This window comes from Gadus macrocephalus, chromosome 18 (assembly GCF_031168955.1).
Source record: "Gadus macrocephalus chromosome 18, ASM3116895v1".
Taxonomy (NCBI): domain Eukaryota; kingdom Metazoa; phylum Chordata; class Actinopteri; order Gadiformes; family Gadidae; genus Gadus; species Gadus macrocephalus.
The window spans coordinates 9,900,795-9,918,270 of record NC_082399.1 but is presented as its reverse complement, the minus strand read 5'-3'; the positions used below and the strand labels follow the sequence as shown (position 1 = coordinate 9,918,270).

The 17,476-nt window shown below is 47.5% G+C and overlaps 1 protein-coding gene across 1 annotated transcript in view; it reads right to left on the bottom strand.

Moving 5' to 3' along the window:
• Nucleotides 1-22: 22 nt before the first annotated feature.
• The window catches only part of snx29 (sorting nexin 29), a 90,107-nt gene continuing 72,653 nt past the window's right edge, over nucleotides 23-17,476 (bottom strand). Inside the window, exons 17-19 of the mRNA XM_060036331.1 lie at nucleotides 17,283-17,338; nucleotides 15,548-15,629; nucleotides 23-219 (exon numbers count right to left, since the gene is read on the bottom strand). Of these exons, the coding sequence (XP_059892314.1) occupies nucleotides 28-219; nucleotides 15,548-15,629; nucleotides 17,283-17,338 (330 nt within the window). The 3' untranslated portion in view covers nucleotides 23-27. The remainder of the gene's footprint in view (nucleotides 220-15,547; nucleotides 15,630-17,282; nucleotides 17,339-17,476) is intronic.

The window sequence follows — 17,476 nt, the reverse complement described above, 5'->3', positions numbered from 1 at the left end:
AAAAAACTTCAGAGAACAATCATCCAGTCAGACAGACAGACCACGAGACCCCCAGGCACGCGACTGGAGAGACGGTACCTTGTTCCCCAGGGCTTTCTTGGGGGGGAAGCTGAAAGTGTCCACCTGGGGGAACTTGTTCCGCAGGTGGTTGTGCAGCTCCCGGAACTCCGTGTAGCGCCGGTACACGTTCCATTCGTTGTCATGGATACGGATGTACACCTGAAAACGGAAACAACACCACCCGCTTCATCATCATCATCATCATCATCATCATCATCATCACCCCATCTGAAGCTCCCTCATCATCACCATCAGCGTAATCCTCTTTATCTTATCCTACCATCTTCCTCCTCATTGCCACCATCCATCATCATTATAACCACACTATCATCATCATGATCATCCCCATCAAAAGCCTCATCGTCATCCTCATCATCCTCATCCCCGTCTTAAGCTTCATCATCATCACCATTATCGTAATCTTCTCTATCTTTTCCTCCCACCTTCACCCATCATTATCACCACACCATCCCCTTCGTCATCGTCGTCATCGTCGTCATCGTCATCGTCGTCATCGTCATCGTCGTCAACCCTATCTAATCCAACCATCGTCATCACAGTTGTCGTTGACAAATCACCAGTAATATTATTACCATCATCGCCCCATCCCCAGGATAAGTAGAGGCAGTCTGAGGGAACGGCAGCAGCAGGGGGGGGGGGGGGGGGGGGGGGGCGCACATGTGTGGTTGAATAGATGTGCACCATCACAGAGCGACTTAGGCTACTGTAAATAAACAACACGAGCGAGACCTCGTGGAACGAGTCCTGCCGTCCTACCAAAATACGATGAATATTTACAGCCACAGTGCGTCACGCTACAGCGAGACACAGGCAGAGAGGGGGAGAGAGAGGGCGAGAGACAGAGTGGGAGAGAGAGAGAGAGAGAGAGAGAGAGTGAAATAATATTCTTAAACATCCAATGAGTGGCTGCTGCTAGTTTCATGCCCCATTAAGTGTCTTGTTCAGACACACCACAGATAGAGACTGTGAGGAGCAGAGAACAGGAGGAGAGGAGGAGAGTGAGAGGGGAGGAAAGTGAAAAGAGGAGAGAGGGGTGGAGAGGAGAGGAGAGGGTGATGGGAGAGAAGAGGAGATGAGAGGGGAGGGTGAGGGAGAGGAGAGGGTGAGAGGAGAGGAGAGGAGAGGGTGAGAGGAGAGGAGAGGAGATGAGAGGTGATGGGAGAGGAGAGGAGATGAGAGGGGAGGGTGAGGGAGAGGAGAGGAGAGGAGAGGAGAGGGTGAGAGGAGAGGAGAGGTGAAGGGAGAGGAGAGGAGAGGATGATGGAGAGGAGAGGAGAGGAGAGGGTGAGAGGAGAGGAGAGGGTGAGAGGAGAGGGTGAAGGGAGAGGAGAGGAGAGGAGATGAGAGGGTGATGGGAGAGGAGAGGAGATGAGAGGGTGATGGGAGAGGAGAGGGAGGAGTGGAGGAGAGGGGAAAAGAAAGGTGAGGAGAGGAGATGGGAAAGTGGAGATGAGGAGCTGAGAGGAAGGGATATTACCGGAAAAGAATGACAAAAACGCTTAAAATAAAAGACAAAGGGAAAAGTAAAAGAATAGAGACAAAATCGTCCCAAAATCGATTCCCAAATTGCCTCTTCCTTAACTACTACAGTCAACATAAAGTTCAGGTATACACAGACACACACACAAATGCGCACACACACGCACACACAGAAGCATTTGTACCAAAACAGAACATTAAAAAGTAATACACCATTCTACAATCCAATTGTGTGGCGAACCAACACGTTCTCCTAGACAGAGGAAGTATCTGTCCAACAGCAGTTTCCAACCTATGCCCGGATTTACCCACAATCCTATCATTGCTATTATTATTTAGCCATCGGTCAGTCCAGCCCATGTGTCCGGGGTGGCTTAATATAAGGAGCCTGTGTGCCTGAGACAACACTGTGGTATAAATAATGTTGGGACGGCGATGACCGCCGCTCCAGGAGCCGCTAGAAGCATCTCCGGCGGAGGTGAGACAGCGGGGCAGGGGGAAGGGAGGACTAATGCACTTGCGAAAGTGTCAACTCTGCACTTCTCGAGTGACCACCCAGAAGGCTACCCTAGCTTTTAACCTACTTTCTCGCTATATTTTCTGCAAGTTTGCAATTATGATGAGAGCAAAGTGGAGACAGAGAAAGCGAGCGAGCGATAGAAAGGGTGGAGAAGATGTCCATGACTACTCCGAAACAAGCAATGCCTCACCTGACATAGCATAGAATAGCATAGTATAGAAAAAATAGCAGCCCTAGCCCTACTAGTCAGATCCACTAAGAACATTTCACTGGGCCGGCTTATAAAAACGTATACATTAGCCTCTCTCGATTTCCATCCAGATTTTTTTATCCCCTCACCTATCACATATCACTTATCACATATGAAATCTCTTGTTATCTCTCTGAAAAGCATTAAAAACGGCTTATAATAAAAACCTGTCATATTTGCCAGCAGCAGTGACCTTGGATGTTTGATATCCGCCCTTTAATCTTTCTAAATGATCCCATCATGACATCGTCTTGGGGGACAACACACACAGCCATTAGACAAAGTGATCGAGTTCTCTTTGCATTAGCCAATTTAGATTTTGGACCTAGTTCCTTCCTGACCAATCAGTCCATCTCTTCCGTGATTGGTCCGTGGACTCCATCTTCCGTGTACATCACAAGTGTGTGAAATGCAAGACCCCTCGTGGTGAAGTTTATAGTTTAGTTTTCAAATCTTTTTTCCTTCCCTTCTTTCATGCCGTCTCTCTTTACAACTCTGCAAAAGTTCCCCACATCCCCTTGAACCGTAGCAAGTAGTGATTCAAATACGTCTCACCTGGGAGAAATCTAAGAGAAATCAGGCATGTGGTGGTGGTTGGGGGGGGGGGTGACCAGTCTGAGAAGCTGGCATTTGAGAGGAAATGAAAAGGCTGTCTCTCCCCCTGCCGTCTGCGTCTCAGAGAGCAGCCCCGCGCCGCTCGCTGCTGGTGTGACAGCGAGGCTAATCACTGGTGTCTGGCTGTCACCAAACAAAACTGCCGTCGCAGCGCAGGAGAGGGCCGGCGGGTGACCTCCTGCTGCACCGGGGCGGGGGGGGGGGGGGGGGGGGACGCAGTCAGACCTGGGACGCGTCTCACACACAGACACACACGCACACACACACACGCACAAGCGCGCATGCACACATGCACACGTACAGGTGCACACACACGCAAGAGAAGATCACAATTACAATTTTGTCTTGCCTGTGAGTGGCTTATGGAGGTGGGGATTATGTAGGAGCAATGGTTTTCATTTGTCCCTCTGTCGCTCAGATTCCAACACAGTCCAACGCAAACACACACACACACACACTCACACGGAGAAAAGATATCGAAAGAAATTCCTTGAAAATAATCTCTTTGCATTAAAAAAATTATAATTATTAATTAAATCTACACATTTGATGTGATGTCAATGAAAGCCCGGGTGTCAGTTGTAATCAGTTGCTGAACTGAAAGAAGAGCTGCACTCTACGGACACTGTGATTGGCTGCTTCAAAGGGGTGTTGTCTCTGACTCCTCACATTGCCATGTTGTCACTCTCTGCATTATAATCCGCTGTGAAAGAATGAATGACGGGAAGAAAGAAATCTTAATTTAATCTCAACCTACTACAAATAAACTCTACCATCAGAGTAAAGAAATAAAGAATACTAAATACTAAAAGAGTGATGATTAATGATGATTACCAACGTAGTAGGATTAACACATCGTAATTACATCACCTCAGAGCTGGAATCACGCATCACATTGCAAGTTTTGTGGTTGAGTCAAGATAATTAAGCGCAGCGTTGCTAGAATTAAGCGTTGCATCGCTGGAGAATCCCAAGTCACGACTGCCGCTTCCCACTCCGCGGCTGTGCCTTTGTTTGGACAATAATGAGATTTGGTGCAGATTGCAGAACAGTTCACACACTCACTCCTAGGTGTGATGGATGTCTGCAGTCTGGGTGGATACTGATTGATTATTTGCAGTATTTTTCTAATATTGCAGATGGTGCCTGAAAATCCCTGTTGATGGCTGATAATCTGCTAAATAAACAGTTATTTGCTAGCCCCAAAATTGTTGTCAGATGGAAAAAGAGACAGACAGACGGACAGATTGAGGGAGGCAGACTAACAGGCTGCACAAGGTTATGAAGGGTCGAAAAGGGACAGAGACAGAGAGACGAGATGGAGACAGACACAGAAACATGGAGAGAGGGAACAAGACAGGGAGAAAGATAGTTTGATTAAAAAATAAAAATGAATTAGTCAGTATTTGTTTAGTTACATTTATCAAATTATTTGGCAATAGTGTTTCATCATTCATGCCAACAAAGCCAATTAATATGGATTGAGAGAGAGAGAGAGAGAGAGAGAGAGAGAGAGAGAGAGAGAGAGAGACAGACAGACAAAGAGCGAAACAAAAAAGAGTGAGACAGAGCGAGTGAGACAGAGACAGAGACAGAGACAGACAGACAGACAGACAGACAGACAGACAGACAGACAGACAGACAGACAGACAGACAGACAGACAGACAGACAGAGAAGACACAGACAGAATGAGAGAGGCTGACCTCCTCCAGACCACAGGGGGGTTTCACGTGTTTATGAAAGAGTTGAGACTCTCCGTGCTGTGCACTGCTGGACGAGCCGGACAAAAGGAGCTCAGACAGCAGGAGGAGGAGGAGGAGGAGGAGCTGGTGAGGATGAGGAGAGGAAGGAAGGGAGGGGTGGGAAGGATGAGAGCACTCACTATAGGAAAGGTGAGGAAAATTAATTTAACAAAGAAGGACAAAGAGCAGCAATGGGGTGGAGGGGGGGGAGAGGTAGTTAATCAGTAGGCGGTAGAAGAAGAGAGAGAGGAGATGTAGAACAGGGAGGTGGGAGTGGATTGCGCGTGAATACTCAATGCAGAGATGAATGACGTGCCAACGCAACCATCTGTACATTTCGGTAAGTTAATGAAGGTCAATGTCATGGTGGCAGGCTGGAGGCGGGGCATACAGTATTTCTCGGTTGGTTGGAAGGACCCAATTAGGGCACCTGAGCACTTGACAGACAGCACCTGGAGCCTATTAACGCCGTCGTCAATATAAAAATGATGTTGCTATTGCTCCCGTCAAAGAGGTTCACGCCGATTCACAGGCACCGTTTTTGATTGCACACGATGAAGCACTCAAACCGGCAGGAATGTAATTTGGGAGCTAACTCAACCACTTTATTCAATGGTTCTATTTTCAGTCTGGTTTAAAAGGAGTAATATCAGGTACAATAGGCAAACAAACCCTTGAGTAGCACTGTGCAAACGCACAATGTTGAAGATATCTCAAAGGAAAAGAAAGGAAGACAACTACCTATTTGTCAAAATTGTTCTGCCCTGTACTTTGCATTTATATTGCCCTTATTGTGTACTGCTATGGCATGTTGTCAAAGGCAACATGCCCACATACACTAAATGCCTTCTACGCGCAGAATGCAACAGGCGGGCACCATGGTGTACGAATCAGCCTTAACTGCTCCATACTATCTTAACCTTGAATTCAGTAGTGGTGTTTGACATACTGAGAAGACACAGAACAACGACCCAGAGAAGCAAGGACATCTCATTCTAATGCATAGTTCTTTGGCAAAAATACAGTTATTCTATAGCTACATACTATAGCTCTTATTATAAGTAAAAAAAATCAGAACAACAAACGGATAGAGATATAGGAATGGTCACAGAAAACGATAACGGTAAAGTATGTTTTTCTCCCTGACATGTATACAACTCGCCAACAATAGTAAACATCCAGGAGAATAATAATTCACACAGCTCTTCTTTTTAATGACGCTCATTTTACATTCTGCAGCGCTCTCTCTTTGTCTCTGTTGCCTGTGTCCTTGAGTTTACACCGCAGGGGGTGGTGGCATGCAATCGGTAACTCCCCCCCCCCACCTGCCCCCACCTGCCGCCCGCGACATGATGTGTTTATTTGGGCAGATAAAATAAGGACATTCACCTTTAGTGTTTGCGACGCCCTTCCTCCTCAGTGTGCGGATGGTTGCCGGTGGTTCATGGGGCAGGGGCTTGCTGTTAAAGCCCTGGGAGGGGATGTCCCGGCATTAACTATATGGCCTCTGATGGGGCCGTGGCTCAGCAGAGTCAAACGCCGAGCCCCAGGTCGCTTTCACGGTCCAATCGACTCCAGGATTTAGTTAAGTGTCATGAAGGGGTTCAATGGGTTTTATGTATGATGTTTTAAGGAGGATTTGAGATATCGTCGAGGTTGAAAAAAAACGTTGTGTGGTATTAATGTCTTGAGATATCTCTTCTGTTTATTTGCTGTATGTTCATCCAGCTGACAATGCCGCAGGTTAAGGGTATGCATCCCAGTAACTTCAAAAATAGCATCCAATTTATTATTGCAAGAATGGATAATATTAATGATGCAGCAGACGCACAACTCTTAATAATTGAGGGGTCGGGGGGATTTCTTTGTGGGAACGAGCGACGTCAGTGTGTGGAGATACTGCGTTTTTCCTAGCCCGGGCCCGTGTTCATAACCGGCGCTTTACTGTTCTCACAAGTTTGAGTTACTTTTCTCATCATTAACTTTCTTAATAAACTCAGCGATCTGGAGGGTTTTCTGATCGAGATTACCGCTAATCTCTGTTGAGGATTATCTTTCGGCGGCGGAGGAAACAAACAAACGTTCGAGGAAGATAGTGGCAAACAAACAATATCATCGTCCCAGGTTCGGTTTAACGACGACCGGGCTGCTGACCGCCGTTTGAGGCCCCACAATGCGGGGAAATGTGAAACGCGTCGGAAACAAAAGCCTGGCGAACGGCTCTTTCCTTTCTCCCCCTAAATCCGCTCCCTTGATTCCCCACAGTGCCCCAGTGTCAACGCAGTACCGCCGTAAGCTTTTTATCACTCGCAGACAAAGCGGAAACGCCTTCAATGGCAGAAAGAGGTGCTCTCTCTCTATTAAGACACAGAGCGCCTTGATGAAACCCGGCCCCCCCCCCCCAGGCCGGCCCCGCGGAGCCGATCAGGCAGGGAACAACAAACCCATCGCTGTTATCTCGCTCCTCCTCGTCTGTTGCACGGTTAAACCTCTTCCCTCCATCCGTTGTCATTCATCTCCGCCCGCCTCCCTCCCTTCTGTCTCACCACCTCTTGTGATCCCGCCGCGCCCCGACTGCTTTGGTTTACTTCCTCCTCCCTGGCTAACCACCACGAGGAGACGCCGCTGTCAAGCCATGCAGGAGGGAGGACGGATGGAGAGAGTGAGGGACGGCATAAAAGTGACCAAAGTACGCAGGAGTGACAACCGAATTGAGGATAAGTCAGGGCTATTCTGAGGAGAAAGCTGTCTGGAAGGCGGGTTGGAGAGAGGGAATGGGAACGTCAATGGGAATGAGACAGGAGGTGAAATGGGAGAAAGGAGTAGTAAGATAGTGTGTGTGTGTGTGTGTGTGTGTGTGTGTGTGTGTGTGTGTGTGTGTGTGTGTGTGTGTGTGTGTGTGTGTGTGTGTGTGTGTGTGTGTGTGTGTGTGTGTGTGTGTGTGTGTGTGTGCGTGCGTGAGACACTAACAAGGTACAGGAAAGATGGAAGAGACAGCTGAGGGGAGCAAGTCGAAGCAGACGTATAATTGATGTGGCGTTTTAAGGTTGGAAAAAAGAGACACCATCACCACCTTCTTTACCCCTCTCCGCCAGTGACTGTATGGGGCGGCAGTAGCTCAGGAGGTAGAGCGGGTTGGCTGGTAACCTGAAGGTTGCTGGTTCGATCCCCGGCTTCTCCTAGCTGAGTGTCGAGGTGTCCTTGACAAGGTACCTAACCCTGAGTGATGTCTCGTGATGTCTGTTCCAGCTGGAACAGAGACTTCCAACTCTCCAGCAGTACGCCCCAAGGCCAGATATGCGCCCAGCGGGAAAACTGATGATGATGATGATGTGGTGGGGGAAATATGATGGCGGAGGTGGTGGTGGACGTGCTGGTGGTGGTGGTAATGGTAGTCAAGGTGTTGTAGTAGTGGTGGTGATACACGTCAAGGAGGTGGTGTTGGTCGAGGTGGATGTTCTGCTGCTGCAGGAACATGTGATGGTGATCATGATGCTGCTGCTGGTACATGTGATGGCGATGATCTTCAAGGTGGTGATGCTGCTGCTGGTACATGTGACGGGGATGATCTTCAACGTGGTGGTGGTGCTGCTGCTGTTCCATTTGATGGTGATGATCTTCCAAGGTGGTGGTGATGCTGCTGCTGTTCCATTTGACGGTGATGATCTCAAAGGTGGTGGTTGTGGTGGTAGTGGTGTTGGCGATTGTGCTGCTGCTGGTTGTGGCCAAGAGGGTGGTGCTGACATTTGAGAACGTCAGACTGGGCCAACTTTGTTTCCCTCGGTGTCCATTTCCAGCCGAGTCCTGTTGGCTCTTTGAAGCTCCTCTCCAAAGTGGAGCGAGACGCAATGATTAAGTGTGACGCGCCGGGACATCGGCTCCAATCTCACCAGCGCCGCGTACCTCCAGCACATCCTCATCCCCTGCTCAGGAAGCATACATCCCCCTGCTAGTCTTCACGCCTTCCTAGAAGCTACGGAGATCAGAATGTGATTCTATACTGCGCACCGACGCTAAGAGCCCCGAGCCCTTTCATAACTTTCCCGTATCATATCATATCCCCGTATATCCACAAAACTTCACTGAGTCTACACAGAGCCCGTATATGAAACATGAGCACCTCTACTATTACTCTTTTACAACTGCTCTCGCAAAGTCTCTTTGAAAGGCTGCTGTAAACATATTGCCCACCGGGTATAACTGAAGATTGAATGACAATCTTCAGTTATGATGATATCAAACAGGGAAATTCACTCCATTCGAGGAAAAATGAGTGGTAGGATTTAGACTAAACCGAAAAGCGGAGGCATCCTACAGGTTACCTTGGCACAGACCGCAGCATAAATCCCCAGAATGATCTCAATGTAGTGCGGCAAGGAACAAGTATCAAGTATTTGCAGATACTGACTCATCCAGGGACTGAAAGCTCCCCGTGTGCAAGGAGGCCATCAGTCTGAATGATGGGCCTCTCCGTTGACACACAGATTCAAGCCTGTGTCCTGTGTATTAAAGCCCAGAGACACTGCGTCATAGCTGGAAGGTCATGTCAACAACACCTTTCTGAGCCCATATTCAATCCTGTTGCTGTTGTGTGCGTGTTCTTTGAAGGGTTTCTGTATGCACAGCGGCAAGGAAGCCCTCCTTTCTGATAGTGGCATGTAAATTGAATCCAGACCCCTGGGGTGCGGGGGTTTATGGAAGACTTAGGCACTATGCAGCGCTGGAGGAACCTGATTAGGCCACGCCGGGAGGCATGATGAGGGGGCAGCCTGCTTGACTGATAGATGCACGGCGCCGATTGTAATTACCATCGTCTTACTTGTGAAACATTTCCCATCACCGCCACCGTCAACTTAATGGTTATCTCCTTCCACCCCCCCCGTCTCCCCACGTCTCCCACTCCCCCCCCCCCCCCCCCACATCCACTCATTACCATAACCATATACACTCCCTCTCTCACACACAGACACACACACAATCATTATCCGCTCAGTCTAATTAGGACATTCATTATGACAGTAGGATATGCATACGCATGCTTCTGCTGGCAACACACACACACGCACACACATGACACACGAGCGCACAAATGCGTGTGGGGCAGGGGGGGGTGCACAGCCTTCTCATCAGCGTAGCCGGTTCAGGATGTGGTTCATCCCGTCCTGCAAAACGTCGCAGTACCGGCCCGCATGCGTCTCAGCAGCAGGCTCGGCTCCGGGTCAGCCCGGTACGAGTGAACCCGGTAATGGCGGGTATTAGAGAGAAGCCCACGGCACGTTTCCCCACGCACCGGTCAGCCCCGCCACGCCGAGAGAGCCGCACGCACGCCCGGGAACGCCGTGTCAACGAGGACGTCTCAATTATTCGTTAAGCGGCTGATTTATGCGCCTCAGACGGTGCATATAAAAGGGGGTCGGAGGGGGGAGAGCGGAAGCTAGAAAAGGTAGCTTACGTAACCGCTGATAATTGGAAATCTTGGCCACTCTCGTGGCACTCTCTCGCTGGCTGGCTTCCTATCTTGCTCGCCCCTCCTCTGAAAGGGAGTCTTAAACACACAATCTGCTCCGCTCATTAGCACTGCACAGTACATACATTAAAGCGAGACTGTAAACATTAGGATGGATTTATCGACACTCGAGGGGGGAGGAAGGGGAAGGGGACGGGGAGGGGGGCTGTTTTCTTTTTTACATAAGACACACTCTCTCACACACACACACACACACACACACACACACACACACACACACACACACACACACACACACACACACACACACACACACACACACACACACACACGAAAGAAATTCAATGAGAAGGGGGGCGTAATGAGAAGGGAGACTTAGAACCGTGCACAAACACAAACAACAAAAACCAAGATGGGGAAGATGACATGTGCTGCAAACCAGAAGTCGGAAATGAATATAGATGCCTTTCCATTGTGTGTTTCTCCTGCGGGGTGTTTTCTGCTAAACATATATATTTCCCAGCCCTGCTTCTGCTTACAATGCAGGTGGGTATGAATGGAAGTGCTGAGCGGAGGAACAGGTTTCAGTTTTTTTTAAGAGTGTGTCTAACAGTACAGACCAGCAGCCGGAGAGATCTCATGTGAACGACTGTCGTTGCTGGGAATGAATCAGAATGCAGCTCCAGCACAACCCACCAGCAACACTTAACGAAGGCAGGGGGGGACTTGGGGCGCTTCTGAACTCAAGCACTTAAATCTACCGGCGGTTGCTGCATAGAATCCTAACCTCATTTTCTGCCTGGTATTCAATTGAAAACAAGATATTTAATCTTTTAACCAATCAACATTTTATTTTCGGGATATGTTAGCTCATTCATAATTTGACAACTGCAACTAGGGCTGGCCCGAATACATAAATTCAAGCTAAGAATATTTGTTAATTATTATTTTATTATCCAATATTCGCCTGTTACAAAAAAATTCATACTACGTATCTTTCTCTGCCTGAATCGGAGCCGAGCTGATTCCACTGCTGCAGGATCGGGTTTTATAAATCCAATCAGAGTGTCATTTGAATAATGCAAAAAAGCGAAACCAGAATTCCAGGTAGGAAGGTGGCCCCGATGCCAGTGGGTTTGGGATGCTCTCATTGGTCCGAGTATGCTTCCATGGTATGAAAGTAGCCTACAAATAAGGCAGTTAAACATTGAGCAAAGTCTTAGTCAAATTGCATGGCAGGATTAGCGTTATTCACCCTAAATCACACCAGCGCTAGTTTGGGGGAGGGATCTCCATTAAAGTTTTAATTTCATTTTGATACTGAATTGAGATTTGAACAACTATCTAACAAACAAATATCAGAATATTCTGGCTTTCGACACGTATTCAAATAGTTTGAATGTGGGCTACGGAAGACCGGTAAGGTTGGGGTAAGGATGTAGTGGATGGAATAGGTAAGAAACACCAGATCATACTACAGGTGAATAGGAGGAGTAAGGAATAAACCATTATTGGACTATCATTTACTACGATGGTAGTAATAATAACCCTGAATTGGGTTATTTCGCTCATACCATATCTACTAACAATGATTAGATGGGAACTACTTTCACTTATAACATTAGAGTTTTAGTTCCAATATTCTTCTGTTTTAGTAGATGTTCGATTTGTAGCGCATTGATTAGAAGTGCGGAGGTGTACCCTGATTGAAAAATAACGCACATCCTCGGAATGTTATAGACTAATCAGAATCAAGTACTCAAGTACTCAACAATGCCGTGGTACAGTATATAGAATGGATAACTTGACTGGGTATGAACAGAGCCTCCACAAAAGATCTCTTCAGGAGCTCTTTCAAGTCTGACAAGATCCTGAAATATACGAGACAAGGCTTCGACTAGTTACTGCTCGTACGGAGTACGGAGTACAGAGGAGTGCTCCAGTCTGACGGCTGGGAGAACAAACAGTGCCTTTCAAACACCTCTTGATGGAGGTGAAGATGGCGTAACGGTAAGTATGTCCTAGACTGGGACGGGTGAATCCATCAAACAGCACCAGGGAAGAGTCGGAGGGGCGGTCCGAACAAGAGACGGCCAGACCCAGTCTTATCCGCCTCCCAGACGCCCTGGGCAGAACCTACTCCGAGGCGCCGCAGCAAGGGGAGGAACTGCCTGGACGGCCCCCCGGGTGGGAAGTGTATCAAACTGTGGAAAAAAATGACGCCCCGTTTCATGATGATAATTAAAAGGTTATGGCGAACCTAATGAGCAGCCCAGGCTACGGGGACGAGAAGACGGAGCTGAAGGAACTTTGCATGGTCCCAGCGCTCGATACTTGTGCTCGAAGCTGACAGAACCAGAACAGAACCAACTCCTGAACCAACAGTTTCAATTAAAACTCTCAATGGAATAGACAGCATTTTCTGCTAGGATGCTGGGCTAAAAGTCCTACTCCAGTCTAATTGTTTATACTTTACTTGTTCTTTCTATATTACTTTCTTTGTTTTTTATACCCAGTGCGTCCGTCTCCAATAAGACTAGAGGTTGTGGGGCACAACCAGTGAGAGGAACACTGAGCAGAAAACACATCAAACCATTATAAGAACACTAAAAGCCTCCGGGCCATGTCATTTATCTACGACAACAAGAGAGGGAAAAGAAATAACTAGAAATATATTGCTGTTTCACCGGCAGGTGACACAAAACCACCAAATTAGATTCAAGAAGATAAAAACCAAGAGAAAAAAAAGCCAACACATATTTGTACACACACACACACACACACACACACACACACACACACACACACACACACACACACACACACACACACACACACACACACACACACACACACACACACACACACACACACACACACACACACACAGCCCACACAGAAGACTCCCTGCTTCCCCCAACAAAATCCACAGTCTCCATCAGGGTACAAATTTGTTCAATCTATTCCACACAGTAGCTTCTTTGGTTGGTAGTCTGCTGCAAAGGCAGGAGAGGAAGAGGGTATAATTCTCTCATTATGATTTAATAAAGAGAGCAGTGATAGGGAGGGAGTGGCCAGGAGGGTGAAAAAGGGATAGAGGCTGGTCAACTCAGGTGAAACACAGCGTTGGGGCAGGGGTTGGGGCGTGAATATAGATGAATGAAGAGGAGGAAAGGGAGAGAAAGATCAGCGGAGGATAGGAAGGACCGAAAGAAGGGACAAAATGACAAAGACAAAAACATCAAACGATTTGTGTCTGTTGTTCTGCAGCTACATAAGCGAGAGAGAGAGAGAGAGAGGGAGAGGGAGAGGGAGGGAGAGAGAGAGAGAGAGGGAGAGAGAGAGAGAGAAAGAGAGTGAGCGTGAACGAGAGGGAGAAAAAGAATGTGGGAGAAAAATAGAGCAAGAGACAGAGACAGTGACAGTGACAGAGAGAGGGACAGAGATAAACTAAGCGAGAGAGAGACAGTGACAGAGCGAGATGGAGAGAACGACAGAGGGAGACAGAGAGAGAGAGAGAGAGAGAGAGAGAGAGAATCCCTACCTTTTCGTACACCTGTCAAAGTGTCTATATTGAACCCTCATGATCACATATAAAGCATGATGTCATATCGATTCTGAGACAGGGCCCACCACCACAGGACATAAACCATCCATTAAGCTCCCTGAAGGCCCTGTGTCTCTCCACCGCACACCACAGCACAGACGTATTTCGACCGAACCGCATCCAACAACGAGAAAAGATGGAGAAGAAAGAGAGCATGCACGTGAGTCAGTGGGTGCAAGATATGCAAGTACAGCCTGTATACACAGCCCCATTCAGACGAAGTGATCGGTGAACAGTGATAAGCAAGTGAATAAGCGAGCGATAAAGAGCCTTCTGCTCTCCTACAAACCACAGATTGTGAAGTGGGCTCGGCTGCTCGCGTGTGGGTACGCTTGTGCTTGTACTTTGAATGCAGGAATACGTATGTGTTTATGTGTGTGTGAGTATGTGTCTGTGAGTCTGATATGCATGTGTGTCTTTGAGTGTGTGAGTGTGAGTTTGAGTGTGTGTGTGTTTCCATCTCCCTGAGGAGGATTCAGGGGACTGTCTACTCGTTAACGTGAAAGACACCGTGGAACAGCGGCACTGGGGCCGTGCTGCTCTCTCTCTCTCTCTCTCTCTCTCTCTCTCTCTCTCTCTCTCTCTCTCTCTCTCTCTCTCTCTCTCTCTCTCTCTCTCTCTCTCTCTCTCTCTCTCTCTCTCTCTCTCTCTCTCTCTCTCTCTCTCTCTCTCTCTCTCTCTCTCTCTCCTCTGACAGACACAAAGACAATGGAAATGCAGTGTTAAAGGACACCGCCACCCCCATCCACCCAGTCCTCTGCTGACAACACTTTAAATAGTGCGTGTGCATGTAGGTGTGAATGCGGGTTTGTCTATTCGTCTAGTGTGTGTGTGTGTGTGTATTTCTGTGTGTGCGAGTATGAGTGTACTATTGCCCATACGCATCTGTGTGTGTGAGTGCTTGCGTGTTTGTGTGAGTCACTCACACACTCTGGCGTTGTACAGTGTACATCTACTACCAATAGATTTAAAGCATTAGCACGATGAGTGTGACTTCTTAGAAAGCCTAGCATCCATGAGTTTGATTGGTAGAAAGCCTGATGATGACAACAGTGAAAACGCTGTTGTGGAGAAAAAAAGGAATATGTTGACTGCAGTGGTTGCCAATGGATACGTGCAGGCCAACAATAGAAATGATGGCGATGGAAATAACACTGGGACCGTTGCAGTCATTGGTTCTGTTAGACCAATCAGGCTTGCGGTCATTTGGATTGACAGCGCTCCTTTTAAAGGGGATGAGAGTCTTGTTCGGTCCCAGAGAAGAAATGCTTTGTTGCTCTTAGACATAGATATACAGCTAGCTATGCTTCCAGTAGTTGGATGGTGTAAATAAATTATATGACCTGAACCAAAATCCAGCCCTTTACTTCTGATCATCACCTATTTTACAACAATGAGTAATGAACCATAAACCATAAACCATCATCCCATCATCCCATCGTCTTCTTTTCACCGTTTGACAATTAGATCTAAAACCACGTTGTGATTTATTAATAAGCAGGTAGATGTTAGGGCGTCTTGTTCCATAAGGATGCAGACAGGTAAGCTGGAGACATTGCGGAAACAAACCCAGAACATTTGAACATGGAGTAAAAATTCACCCAAAAGACCAAGGATGTCTACGGGAAGTCCCTCCCTCTCTCTAGCCACTAAACCCAAGTGACCTAAAGTCCCGCCCCCTCACTCCCTTTGCCAAAAACGCTTATTCAGAGCCTCCTGTTCCAGGGTGATGCGTCACGAGAAGTGAACGCCTGGAACAAGGTTAGGTTTTGGGGGGGTCCTCACCTGGTAGACGTGGTAGGCGTTGGCGGATCGGCCCTGCAGGAACACGGAGGGGATCCAAACGTTGATGAGGGCCCGGTGAGACCTGGAGGAAACAGCAGAACACCGCAGGCTAGTGGAGCAGGGTTCTGCAAACTGTGGTACCGCAGGCCACCGCCGGCGGCACGCGGGATGCTAATTCTTACAATAGACACGTTTACAGTGGTATAAATAATTAAATAGATCATTGAAAATAAACATGGTGTAAATATTGTTCATTAAATAAAGTAATCAGGCTTGTTGTTATTTCCGAAAGCGCCTCGCTTCGTGCATTGTAGCGTACGTTTTACTTTGATGTTTTGTGTTGGCCAAATAAACACACTGCTGCAGTCCTTGTTTTCCCTCTGTTTCCCAATGGCCATGTCCTTCTAACGTTGGTAACTGTGTATGAACGGAGCATTGCTCCAGCATTGATGCCATTCTTTGCTCAGTCACTGCATGTGTACTTTACCATTTGCGAATGAGGTCCATGAAAATTTGGAGGTACAGTATACCTAAACGTCAAGGGTTTGTAAACACTGCTCTAACGCTCCCCTTGAGCACACAACACACGCACACACACACACACACAAACTTTCATTCATTCACTCACGCACCCACTACAACCTGCCAATCTTCAATCAAAACAACATCAAGTAAGTGATGACAGCGTGTTGACAAGTCCGTGCCTAGGCGTCGATAGGCTTTATGATTTATATGTTTGAAGCGGTGACACACTCTTTTAGCAGTTTGCCTGAAATACCACGCCTCGCAGTCATGGCCCTACAAAGAAAGTCGAAGTTGTACCATGCGTGTTTAGAAGCACAACATTGAAAAGGGTCCCGCCTGAAAAAGTGTTGCGCAGTGCTCCGAACGTTGTGTAATTAAATACACCGGTATGGCGGTATACAGGCGTAAAAAAAAGTCAAGCACCGTTATGAGGCACCGAAATTTGCGTTCTTATTCGATCTCGTTACTACCGTTTACATCGGATACGGTGCCCTACTTGAACCGAGTTTCGGTGCTCAACCCTATACAAATATGTTGATCTGATTTGGTTCGAACTGGTGATCAATGTATTGCTAAGGGAAAATGTATTTGACATATTTCGAAAGTGTAATATTTGGACGATGATCATGGTCACACGTAATTAAAATTGAACAAGGCAGGAAGCAGCTGTGGTGATTTGTTACTGGTGAAAGTGAGAGAGGTGAGGGGGTGGGAGGGGGGTCTAGTTACAGAGAGAGAAAGAAAAAGGGGGAGAGAGGCTCGACAGAGAGGAGAAATTGAAAGATGGCGTTTAAAAGATAAGCCAGTTAATGACGTGGATTGGTTTCTCCACAGAAGCAATTTATCAACCAGAGAGGATGGGAGAGATTAGAGGAGCTGGGGAACATGGATCAGGCGTCTCGCCTCGCAGCCAATCAGCCAATCAAAATGAAGCCCGGAGTTTGAATGAAACTTTGAGATATGGATCCTAAGAGAGAAAGAGACAGACAGATAGAGTGAAAGACAGACAGACACACAGACCCAGAGACAGACAGACACACAGACAGAAAGGCAGGCAGACAGGGCAGTAAGCAGGCAACAGAAAGGCAGACAGACAGATGGATGGATAGACAGATATGCATCCATTTGTCACTCCTTTTCCCCCCGCACAGAGATGATAAAGGACAGAACACACATGAAACCACAGAGAGACCGAGATGAAGGGTCTTACGTCTCAAAGTCTGAGAGGCTCGGGTCATCCGAGGTCTGACTCAAATCACCAGGAACCTAGAGGAGAGAGAGAGAGAGAGAGAGAGAGAGAGAGAGAGAGAGAGAGAGAGAGAGAGAGAGAGAGAGAGATTGTGAACGAGGGATATATAGGGAAGAGCATGACCATACATGAATAAATCCTAACTTCACGAAAAG